General features: G+C 38.2%; 2 protein-coding genes across 2 annotated transcripts; both read left to right on the forward strand.

The window, feature by feature from the left end:
- Positions 1-921: 921 nt before the first annotated feature.
- LOC127660077 (polyamine-modulated factor 1-like) lies at positions 922-6,819 on the forward strand. The gene is made up of 5 exons (XM_052150141.1): positions 922-1,145; positions 4,394-4,499; positions 5,885-5,985; positions 6,396-6,591; positions 6,673-6,819. Exons 1-5 carry the CDS (start codon positions 949-951, stop codon positions 6,739-6,741), a joined length of 669 nt encoding a protein of 222 aa, XP_052006101.1. The 5' UTR covers positions 922-948; the 3' UTR covers positions 6,742-6,819.
- Positions 6,820-8,010: 1,191 nt separating this feature from the next.
- On the forward strand, positions 8,011-12,339 carry LOC127660075 (mediator of RNA polymerase II transcription subunit 19-A-like). The gene is made up of 6 exons (XM_052150140.1): positions 8,011-8,219; positions 8,349-8,471; positions 8,709-8,842; positions 10,563-10,659; positions 10,744-10,838; positions 12,107-12,339. The coding sequence occupies exons 1-6, from the start codon at positions 8,018-8,020 to the stop codon at positions 12,170-12,172; spliced, it is 717 nt and encodes a 238-aa protein (XP_052006100.1). The 5' UTR covers positions 8,011-8,017; the 3' UTR covers positions 12,173-12,339.
- Positions 12,340-12,411: the final 72 nt, after the last annotated feature.

The following is a 12,411-nucleotide window of genomic DNA, read 5'->3' on the forward strand; positions in this document are numbered from 1 at the left end:
GACCCTATTAGACCCTTTGAACTGACATTGTATTCATCTGAACATTTAGTGAGAAACAAAAAAAAAGCTGCCTCATTTTCCTACTGCTTGCATTAAAGCAACCTGAAAACTCACATCAAGTGATCTCATATCAAGGTCATGATGTGAGCTTCACATTTACCTGTACCGTGCTCACTGTCAGGCGATATCAGATTATGTCAAGCATTTTAAGTTCAACCGTGACTTGAAGTCTGAATGTAATTTTTCCAAGCCTTCAAGCCAAAAGGGCAACAGATGAATCTCAATAAAAAGCCATGTGCTCAAAACAGCAGGACTTTTGTATAGTCTCCTGTTCAAGCTGTGATTGTAAGTAAGCTTGCATTGCCACCCAAACAAGGCAACATAGGGGGCTTAAAGTTCACTGTACCATTTTGGAATAAATAAATAAACAAATAAATACATAAATTATTTAAACCTTTGACACTCTTCATTTTAGGATTACACTTGTTGTCTTCAGGTCAAATTTGACCCAAAAACAAAAAATTAAAGAAATTTAACAACATTAATTTAAATTAAGTAAAACAATTCTAAAGTTGTGCATTTTGGGGTGATTTATGGGATTTAGACCTAGAAGTATACTAGTAAATTACTAAATTGAATGTCGTTCTTTGGGGCAGATTGCTGCCACCTGCTGGAATAATAATAACACAAATTGATATCTATTAAGACATTATTAAAGAAAAATGTATGTCAAACCTGAACACTTTCTCATTATCTATAAGGTAAACTGTCTCAATCTCAGCCCTTGATTTGTTCGAGTGTGTGTGTGTGTGTGTGTGTGTGTGTGTGTGTGTGTGTGTGTGTGTGTGTGTGTGCACTTCGAGAAAACGATTTGAGCTGCTGGCTTTCCGTAGTGTGTCACGCTCATCTTGGCGGGTTTTTTTGTGTAAATATCAACAGTTTAGAAACATGGAGGAGTCTGAGAAGGACAGTGAATCTGTTTCCGTTAAAAGTGATGTGTGTAAAGTTGTTGACAGTGATGCAGTTTCAGCCCGAAAATCAACTAACCGGAATTATTCGGTTAAATCTTCTCAGTGGAAACCGAGACTCAAACTGTTTAAAAAGGTGACGGAGAAGAGTCTGCAATGGCTGGTAGAGAACGCAAGGTACTCTAGGAAAAATCTGATTTTTCCTCAAATCTGATTTATTTGTAAATTTTTTGGAGTGACTGTTCAAACTGCAAGTTATGTGTCCATATCAGATTGTTTTCTGTTCAGACTACAGTCAGTTTTTCTGTCACGTCCGCAGTTGTCATGGTAACGCAGCAATCTTGCGTATAATCACCATGCATGAGATTTTATCAATGTATGTTTTACCATTGATCATGCTTTTCATGAGAGTAGTATCCAAATATGAACATTCTTCACAGACAACTGCTTAAATATGGGAGAGGTGGCAAAAGCAATGTTTGTTGCTGTTAGTGTTGTTGCTGCCCGTTTTAGCGGGAACGTCCTGTATTTCGGTCGAAATTAAGACATTCCATACAGGGCGCCTTTTATCCTGGGGTCCTGTATTTTAGCAAAGAGCGAAACATGTGCCCCGTATTAAAGCATAAAAAGTTTGGACGGTGAGAAAATGACCCGCGTCCTGTCATGAAACTCTCAAAATGCTCAAGCGTCCTTTATTCCTTTGACATTCAATACTTTATTGTGTTGTGGTTTTTGCAACCGGTATGGGTTACTGCGCATCTCTTTGGGTAAGTTAAGCCAATGTCTGTATTATTATAAGAGGTTTACAGTGCATGTGGGTGTGTTTCACTCAGCTGTGATACTGTGAGAGTTTTGTGGGGCTGAAATGTGTAATAAAACAGTCTGAACTTTTGAAGTAATTTCTATTGTAAATTATGTTTGTAACGATCCTGCTGCGTGGCCATCATTACTGTAATAAATTTGAAGTGCCCTGTGAAGGCATTCATTATGCTGTTCGGAGCACACTATGTTTCTCATTGCAAAACTTGAGGTATCAGTATCAGATCGGAATTAGCTTTATTGCCAAGTGTGCTCAACGTACACAAGGAATGTTTTTTGGTGATAGGAGAAACAAGTGTACACAAGAACATTATTGTGAGACAGATTATAAAACAAGGTAAGAGTTTAAATAGACATAAAAAAATATATGGCATAAAACATAGAATGGCGCAAGTGGTAATATATGTGCAATGTAAGGGGTATATACAGTTATTGAATTAAATAGAGTGAATTTGCTTACACCGATTAGCCACAACATTATAACCACCTGCCTAATATTGTGTAGGTCCCCCTCATGCCACCAAAATGACACCAACCCGCATCTCAGACTAGCATTCTGAGATGATATTCCTCTCACCACAATTGTACAGAGTGGTTATCTGAGTTACCGTAGACTTTGTCAGTTCAAACCAGTCTGGCCATTATCTGTTGACCTCTCTCATCAACAACGCATTTCTGTAACGATTATAAAATGATTCTAGATGCATCTTGTCCTCCAATTCTTTCATTAATAATGAGCTGTTACCGTTACATATTAATCTTTGGCAATGGATGTCCAGGAATCGCAGGTGATGGCCCCTTTGGCTGGTGTTATGCATCAACTTCACTCTAGATTTTGTGTCACTGTACATAACAGGTAAAGCGGTGTCTGTGAAAAACTATGAGAAGGGATTCTGTATCTCGGCTCCAGGGTATGGAGGAGGAAGCGAAAGCAGGTGTTTTCCACAATCAAGTAAGGGCGGAGATCCTTTGCAATAAATGTGATAATGGACTGTGTGATCTTCTTTGCCCTTTTGGAGTTCTGAGGTAAATTTGATACCATTGCTTTTTGTATTGTTGGCTGATTAACTTTAGCTCTTGGTGAAAAAGGAAGATGTGACTCCTCATATTTGTTGTGCTGCCGAAGTATTTATTCTTGGTTCGACATGTCTTGCACACAGCATATTTTATATCAAGCTAATTTTTCTACTTCTTGTAGTAAAAACAAAAACGTGCCAAAATATCTGCTTTCAAGAAGTTAGGTGCATTTTTTAAGTACCGGCTGTTGCTCTCCCTCTGCCATGTCTTGTATCTACGAACATCAGATGCAAGTGCTTTGCTTACGGAGGACATGGGCAACTTTTTTATTAATATTTAATAAGACTACTTATTTTATTTATAAACAGTATGGCATATACTGTATATGCTTTTTTTTATGCATTGATGCAGAATCGTTTACATCAGCATCGCGATGCATCATAAAAACAATTATATTCCACAGCTCTACACAACAGTCTCTAGAATTTCTCCGAATGGTACAAAAGTTCTAGTTCTGTGGACGGAAACGCCTCGTTGATGAGAGAGGTCAACAGAGACTACGGTAACTCCGTTTGAAGCAGCATGGAAATTCACATTGCTCCAGTGATCTATTGAAGATCTGTGTGAAGATGGGGGCCAGTTGGTCAGTGAAGACTTTCAGACAGGCAGGTGAAAAACTGTCTGTACCTGAAGATTTCCTAGTCTTCTGTTACTTGAATACCCAGCACACATCCTCCTCACCGATCATAAGTTCAAGTTGAGTGGGTGGGGGGGGGTCGCAGGAGGTGTTGACGTTTGTGTGAAGTGAAGATCATTGCAGTGGAAGGGTGTTAGACTGGTCTTTCCAAACCTGCAGTAAAATACATTCAGGTCATCAGCCAGTTGTTGATTCCCCACTTCTGTAAGCATCCACTTTGGCATGACGAAGCTGTCTGAGTTTTGCTGTAAACCATGGTTTATCGTTATTGAATGATAAAATGTCCTAGTAAGGATGCACATATCCTCACAGAAACTGATATATGATGTCACAGTATCTGTGAGCTCGTCCAGGTCTGTGGCTGCAGCTTCAAAAACACTTCAATCAGTGCATTCAAAGCAGTGTTGTAGTTCCAACTCTGCTTCATTCGTCCACAGTTTACAGTTTTTACAGTCTGTGACAGGGCGGATTATCAGGTATGCTCTGCCGAATATTCAGCAGTTCATCCCTGGTTAAACTGATCGGGAAAGGGTGACAAAAAACATGGCAAAAAAATAACAGTCATGCACAGCAAATATTGAGAAAAAACCCCCACAAGAAATCTGATCTGACCTTTCAGACTGAGATGCATTAAGAGAATCGGATTCCAAACCACCTACGAATGTTGTTTGGATAAGGCTTGTAAAAATTTAATGTGTTTTTGTCCTGTTCAGACTACAAAAATCTAAATGAATTTGAGTGACAGTGTCCCAAAAATTGTTACTTTTTTTTTTTTTTCCTGCCTGTTTTAATGTAGCATTAAAAGTTCAAAAAAGTTTTCAATTTATAGTACATTTAAAGGTACTGTTTTTGTTTTGCATATATAATTACTTAGTTTCACATTTTGTGTCAGTTTCAACAGGTTTTCCCACTATTTCCAGCCACTGTCAGCACAAAACCCCCAGCTGACAGAAGCCATGCACAAACAGTTCGTCAGTCAACTACAGATATTAGTGCAGGTAACATATGGGTGAATCTAATGAACCATGTTTAACCCTAAAATCACATTGCTGTATTAAGGTGAAAGATGTTTTGGATATTTTCTGTACAGTTTAATGAGATTTACCCATATAGTCTTTTTATTATAATATATGCACTAAAAGTGTGTGAGAGAGCGCGCACGTGTACTAGGATTCATCTATATGAACATTTTTGGCTGATAATACCATTATTATTCCACCTACATTATTTTTATCATCAGATTACTATTTTACTTTGGAATTATGCTTTAAAAATGTACAAAAAGGAACAAAAGCTTTTTCACTGATCTTACCATAAATTATATCCATTGAATCTGTTGAACACATGACAGGCCAACATTTTTAAGTGAACCTTACTGAAAGATAAATAGAAGATAAAAAAATAACTAAACATGATAGCATGATGATTGATATGAAAAAGATAATACTATATTTCTAAAATGTTTTTGCTCATCTTTTTTGCTGTTCTAAACAATATAACTCAACTTTTATGTACTGTAAATGATACAACTTTAGAAATTCATAGTCTATGACAACATCCCCGGATGAAGTATGTCCGAAATCTATTCATAATACTTGCATGCATACCTAAAAGAATGTGCTGTTTCGCCAGCAGATAAGTGCATCCTTCATCAAATACAGTACATACTGTGACGGTCCGCGGTTTCAGATGCAGCTGCAGCCTTTTAAGGTCTAATAATCGCGCAAGGCCATATTGCGATTTCAATCTTCATTCAATCAATCAGGCAGCATTAATGGATATCATACCAATATCTCATTAGTCAAAGTCTGCTGATTTCAAAGTATTTTGAATGATTTCCTTTATCATGTATCTTGTAGGTAAGTGGTGTTTTCACAACTGTCATGTGTGTTTATGGTGGTTTTTCCACATTAACAGAAGAGTGAGAGAATAAATATTATACTTTACATGTTCTAAGGATTGCCAACCCTTCTACATATTATGGCTATTATAATTTCTGTATTGTGCATTTAAATGCACAGAGTTTTTACAAAGTGTTTTAATAATTAATTTCAAATGAACCATTATTTATTTATTTTTTTTTCATTTCTGCGTTTTCATTCTTATAAGCAATATGCAGTTGTTTTTAATTTGGTCAATAATTGGCCGATAAATATAAATATTGTGCATCTCTAATTTATATTATAGGGCACAATTTTAGTCACATCATCTAACAACAGATGCACAAACAGCATGTGGTTAATTTAATGGAATGCTCCATTAAAAATTCAACAGTTTATATTATCAGAACAGAAAGCTGCTTTTGTTTCATTAGTAGTGTATTTGAGCATAGGTTTTATCAGTGAATGTGATGCATATGTGCAATGATGATATGTGTGTTTAGAAAGAAATTGCCAGTGTGATTGAGGAGGGAGACCTGCAGGTGAAGCTGGAAGAGTTGGATAAACTGGAGGAGCTTGTTAAAGATGCATCAGAACCTGCATGGTGAGGACACAGACTGAAGCTATGTATGGCTCCATAATGTATTAGAAAGGATGTTTTGCTTTAAAATGAGGTCAAATATGTAGGTGCTATTATGCAGTAATATGCTGACTGCCCCAGTTCACCCCCAGTACTACACTATGATATACATTGTGTTTATTAGCCTTACTAGTCTTATGGATTCGGATGAGTGCACAGTATCTGTGTTATATTTTGTTTGTTTTTTGTATCATATATTATGTCTAAGTTTTCAGACTGTGTTAGTTACTTAGACTTTGTAAGTGATCTTTTGTGTTTCTAGAATTGTGTTACAAACAACATTAATTATGGCAATAAAGTAATTGAAGGACTACTACTATACCCCCAATACAAACTATATGAAAACTTTTTGCTTTGTCTGTTTTTTGTTTTAGGCGTCCAACTGGAATTCCAGAGCAGGATGTGTGTAGTGATTTAGTGACGAATTATAAGAAACAGGAGGAATACATGTGTCTACAGCTGAAGAAACTCCAGAAGGAAAACACACTGCTTGCTCAGAAAGTACAAGCCGGTAGAGAGACCATCACCCAAACAGAGCAGCACATTTCCACAGCAGTAGAAGAATGGAGGGTAAAAGATCATTTGATTGATAACATTTCTTCATCACATGATAGCACAAACTCAACAATGTCTCTTTCTCTCCATCTGCAGGCTTCTATTGAGGATCTTGAAACATTTGTTTCGACTCTTTCCTCTTCTGAAAACTTTGAGTCTCTGTGACATCTGTGGACTAAGAAACATTTCAATTTGTGCCATTGCATGGCTTATTTTTTTGTGATACTATCACACTAGTATGTGTACTACTTTTCATTAAACATTCCTAGGCCTTTTTTTCTCACCCCTTTTCTCCCCAATTTGGAATGCCCAGTTCCCACTACTTAGTCCTCATGGTGGCACAGTTACTCTCCACATTCCGGGCTGGAGGACATGTCTCAGTTGCCTCCGCTTCTGAGACCGTCAATCCGCGAATCTTATCACATGGCTCATTGTGCAAGACACCGCGGAGACTCCTAGCACGTGGAGGCTCATGCTACTGTCCACGCACAACTCACCACGTGCCCCACTGAGAGCGTGGCCCCCTAATAGTGACAGCGAGGAGGTTACCCCATGTGACTCTACCCTCCCAAGAAACCGGGCCAATTTGGTTGCTCAGGAGACCTGGCTGGAGTCACTCAGCATGCCCTGGATTCAAACTCGCAACTCAAGGGGTTGTAGTCCGCGTCAATACTCCCTGAGCTACCCAGGTCCCCTTCCTTGCATGTTCTTAACAGTGTTTTGTCAGTGTATATTTACAGTGCATCCGGAAAGTATTCACAGCTCACAATACTTATGTACATGTGATTTATTTATTTAAAGATTTCAAACAAACTTCTTTCACGTTGTCATTATGGGGTATTGTTTGTAGAATTTTGATTGAAATAATAAATTTAATACTTTTTGGAATAAGGCTGTAACATAACAAAATGTGGAAAAAGTGAAGCACTGTGAAAACTTTGCGGATGCACTGTGTCACTAAACGGAGTATAAATCAATAAATATAAAAGTTTCTACGTCTTCGTTGTATGAGAGAAAATAATTTTTGATGGATGAGATTGTTACATACATTTACCATGGTAACCATAGTTTCCACCCAAATCCCATAAACTAAAATGGGATCTCCTTTAAACAGTATAAGAACATATGACTCTTTCTTCAAAATAATATAGTTTAATTTCACTTTATTTGATGAGTAATGTTATTTAGGTGGAAATTGTGGTTAACGTTTTCATTGCAAAGGTTGCAAGTTAATTAATAAAGGTTTTGCATGGTGTCTTTGAGTTTGGGTGAACTGATGTGCAGGGAACCTTTTCTCGCGTCATCGTAATAATTTTAATGCACGTATGAACGAATCATTACGGTATCGGTACTACCATTGGCGTATTTGTCGGACGCTTGAACGCAATATAAAATAGAGTGTTAACGGTCTTTTATAGAAATAGATTAGGTTGCAACGGTTATGACGGAAATATTTTCAACTCTATTCGGGCAAAATGACACGGGACCGGCAGGTATGGGGTTTGCGACCGGGAAGCCTCCGCCGCCCATGAGCCAAGCGCCTGTGTCGGCTCCGATTCCAGGACAGCTCGGGGATGGCGGGCATACACTGCGAAAACCTGGAGCCATGAACGAACCCTTTTATTTATTACGAGAACTCCCTGGTAAGTAAGCCTTTATTTTAAGGAGACACGTACAATGGGTACAGTTCAGCTCTTAAGTGATGTTTTAATAATTTATGTAGCATGGCAAAGTGCATTTGTATGATATTTTCTGTGTTTGTTTTGATCCAGTTGGAAACGACCTGACTGGAAACACGAACCTCATCACGCATTATAATCTGGAACACGCGTATAATAAATTCTGTGGCAAGAAAGTGAAGGAGAAGCTGAGCAACTTTTTACCAGAGTTACCAGGTAAAACCAAGTGTGTGTGTGTGTGAGAGAAAGAGAGAGATTGAGATATTACATTGAATTACATTAAAGTCCTTGTCACACATTGTGAGTTAGAATAGAATCCAGGTATTTAAATTAGTTGTTTATGGTTATTCGGTGCCTAGTTATGGAGATTGTGAGCTTGACATCCTTTGAGGACCTAAAGTTTTCCAGTAATTTCAAAGGTTTTGAACTGATGTAATGTGCTCCTTCTTTCAGGTATGATAGACTGTCCAGGTGTTCAGGATGGCAGTTCTCTGCGCTCTCTCATAGAAAAACCTCCAATATGTGGAAACTCCTTCAGCCCATTGACAGGCGCTCTACTCACTGGATTTAGACTGCACACTGGCCCGGTAAACAAATCCGCAGTTTGACTGATCCCTTGACACAATGGCTGTTTCTCAAACCCTAGTGAGCTATCTAGAGACAGGGGTTTGGGCTAATTATGCACGTGATGCCAAAAAAGCTGTCTAGGTAGGCAGATGGCTAACTTTGTTTTGAGACCAAAACAGTGAATTTTCTAAAACGGATTTAGATCAGTGGTTCTTAACTGTTTTTTGTTAGGATTTGCTTCAAGTGGCAACACAATGCAAAAATTGTGCTAGGAAAAAAAAACATGAAAATGCAAAAAGGTCTGCACTCTAAAAATACTTTTATTAAGTTCAGTCAGGAGATAAAAATAGTACAAAAGTTTCGGCTGTCTGCCTTCGTCAGTGTAACAATTCACTCAGTTTTTTCTATATAACTATTGAGAACAAGTGAATTGTCACACTTGCCACCTAATTAGCTGGGAGAGCGTGGTGAGTGATTTGATTGGAAAAATCAATAACATTTATTAATACTTTCATTTATTTTGCTATCTTAACTATTGTGGATGCACGGGCAGGGCCATAGCTAGTGCGGAGAAAGGTGGTAACAATTCTAGGGGCCCATAGGTGCAGGGGGTCCCCACAACTAATTCTAAAATGTTTATTTTTTTATTGGAAAGGGGCAATTGCCAATATACAGTCAGGGGGCCCAGAATACCTTGTTATGGCCCTGCACACGGATTATATATTATTAGCCGATAATCAGTCAAATCAAAATATCTTATCGCAGCAACAGTAGAATTACTGCTGATAATTAGCTACGGTTTATTTGTTTGCACCTGTAAACCTCTGACTGCCTGCGTCGTCTTTGGGCAGTCTCAAACTGGCTCATATTGCTTTGTGGGGATTATTTCAACATCTCTACACCTTGTTACGTTGTTTATAGAGCTGGTTTTAATCTGGATCCTTTACTATAATTAGGGATGCACTGATGTATCAGCGGCCTATATGTATCGCTGCCAATATTTATCAACCAAATTAAAACCATCGGCAAGTCGGTTTAAAACATGCAAATGCTGATATGAAAAACCAATGGTTCATTTATAATTAATTTTCAACACGCTTTGTAAAAGCTCTGTGAATTCAAATGCGCTATCCACGAAAAATGACACCTACAGAATATAGAAGGTTTGGCACTCCTAAGAACATGCAATGTGTAATTTATTCTTTCTTGTTCTCACATTATCAATAAACAGATGTGACAGTTGTGAAAGTGGCACAACCAGGATTACCATAAATACTCGTATAAATGGGCACATACAATTTATTAAGTTTATTGTCATTTATTTCTCATTCAGATCAGCTATATGTTACATCCACCAAACCTTAAATAGCAGCAGTTAAGAGTTGGTCAGATTGTCAAATCTAAATGACAAGCTTTGAAATGACTCCTGTTTTTAAAATAAGTAGATTTTAATAAATTAGCTAGGGGTTCTAGATTAAAAGATCAAAACATTTTTTTTTTAAATGATCAGTTAGCATATGTGAATCAGCCCAGAAGTTCCATATTGGTGCATTCCTACTTACTATGCATGAATATAAGTTTAGTTGCATTTTATTATTTGTATTCAGCATTGTTTTTTCACTGCTATCCACAATCCTATTGGAACAAAATAATGATGCATTTCTGCGTAGCGACCCACCAGTTGAGAGCCACTGCTTCAGAGCATTTCCTTCAGTTGTATAGTGTTTGTGTGTGTTCTAGCTTCCAGAGCAGTACAGACTGATGCACATACAGCCACCAAAGAAAAAGAGCAAACACAAACACAGGCATCTTCGTCCTCAGGATCCATTACCACCAGGTAATGTACCAAACCTGATATATTTATTTGCTGACAGTCTCTGCACATACACAATCTGACTGTAACCCGTGTTTGTCTGTGCAGAGACCCCTTCAGACTCTGACCCCAAGAAGAAGAAGAAAAAGAGGGATGATGACCCTGATCGGAAGAAGAAAAAGAAGGACAAGAAGAAAAAAAAGGTGAGGTCCAGCATCACTTTAGTTTTGCAGTCAATACAATAATGGGACAGAATCACAGCATTTACAAACATTTTAAAAGCACTGTCCAAAAAAAATACACACTAAAATTGCACATTCTCATTCCTGATATCTCACACTTTGGCTATGAGTGTAAAGATTGGTTCTTAGAGGACAGACTGATCAAAATGAGTTTATTCTGTCTGCTGGTTTTGGCCACTGTAAATGTATACAGTATCACACTGTTGTTGTTATCATATGTCAGTTAAGGTGCGTACACACTGCCAGCGACATCGTGCGCGACAGCGACTCAATACCATTCATTTTCAATGCGAGCACAGCGACTTCCGGCGACACGAGCTGTCGCGACCGTTGGCGCTAGATGTGGGCGTGTCCAGCGATGCGACAAAGTTGAGAAAAGTTCAACTTTGTAGCCACTAACGGAAGCGACAGCCAATAGGAGAGAAGACGGGAGAGCTCACGTGATCCTTTCTCTCTCTCTCAGCTCCTGCAGTAACGGAAAGATGGATGAAAGGCTAATTCTTGCTGTTAGAAATTTTCCAGTGCTCTATATGAAACATATTATATTCCCACGTACAAGGACATTTTTAAGAAAAATACTGCGTGGAAAGGTGTATCTGAGATCACGGGGATTTTATGGACCCAGACAGACCGGCATTTGCATTTTCGCCGCAGATAAACAGCCACTATGGCAAACAGCACGCCTTGTTTCTCATTCATCTTTGATATAAAGCATTTTATGTACTGATTCCATTTATAATTAGTCTTTTCCCTCCAAAATGTTTGTTTTTAGTGGCAAGAAAAGAGATTCGCTGTCAACAGCAATGGAGTGGCATCCGTGAATGTCATTTATAAACGTTACTAGGCAACCAGTAGTGGGAACACCCACTAGCGACTTCACCGCCAGCCACTGGCGACCTGCAGCGATAAAGTCGCTGGCAGTGTGTACGCACCTTCACTTGTTACAATATTACACAAAGTTTCTGTGGCGTGCACACCCGTGTCATCCAAAATCCAAAATGCCACACATGCATAACATTCATTCTGACTATACACTGTAAAATAATTTGTCTGAAGTAATTTACATATGCCTAGATTTGCCTGATCATTTTAATATGAATTGTAGCTTGGATCTTTCTAGATCTTCTTTTTAGATGTATGTTCTATGAGTGCTTTACAAACTGTTTCTTTGTACTAAGTTTCTTTTTAAGTTTCTTCTTTTTTTTCTTCATGCTCCTTTTTTTCTTTAGAATCGACATAGTCCTGATCATCCTGGTCTGACTGGCTCCCAATCCAACAGCAACAGCCTGAGATAGAACGATTTGTGTGTGTGCGTGCATGTGAAAAAGAATGTGAATCAGTGTAAGTGACCCTGATATGGACCAGTGTGTATGAGAATAATGTTTACAAAGACTGCTTGTTGATGATTTCTTATATTTCTCTCTGTAATAAATAAACTTTTGTTATTCATTTTGTCACACACCATGAGTAGCACCATTGCATTTTTAAACTGAGACTTTATGACAGATCTATATTAAATGAATTTTCCTGGTTC

The sequence above is a fragment of the Xyrauchen texanus genome, chromosome 19 (assembly GCF_025860055.1).
Source record: "Xyrauchen texanus isolate HMW12.3.18 chromosome 19, RBS_HiC_50CHRs, whole genome shotgun sequence".
Classification (NCBI taxonomy): domain Eukaryota; kingdom Metazoa; phylum Chordata; class Actinopteri; order Cypriniformes; family Catostomidae; genus Xyrauchen; species Xyrauchen texanus.

Bases quoted from the DNA above. Each gene is read 5' to 3' on its own strand.
- LOC127660077 (XM_052150141.1), top strand. From the start codon at position 949: ATGGAGGAGTCTGAGAAGGACAGTGAATCTGTTTCCGTTAAAAGTGAT. The intron at 1,146-4,393 runs GTACTCTAGGAA...ATTTTGTGTCAG, and splicing joins TGGCTGGTAGAGAACGCAAG to TTTCAACAGGTTTTCCCACT. The intron at 5,986-6,395 runs GTGAGGACACAG...TTTTTGTTTTAG, and splicing joins GATGCATCAGAACCTGCATG to GCGTCCAACTGGAATTCCAG.
- LOC127660075 (XM_052150140.1), top strand. From the start codon at position 8,018: ATGACGGAAATATTTTCAACTCTATTCGGGCAAAATGACACGGGACCG. The intron at 8,472-8,708 runs GTAAAACCAAGT...TCCTTCTTTCAG, and splicing joins CTTTTTACCAGAGTTACCAG to GTATGATAGACTGTCCAGGT. The intron at 8,843-10,562 runs GTAAACAAATCC...TGTGTGTTCTAG, and splicing joins TTAGACTGCACACTGGCCCG to CTTCCAGAGCAGTACAGACT.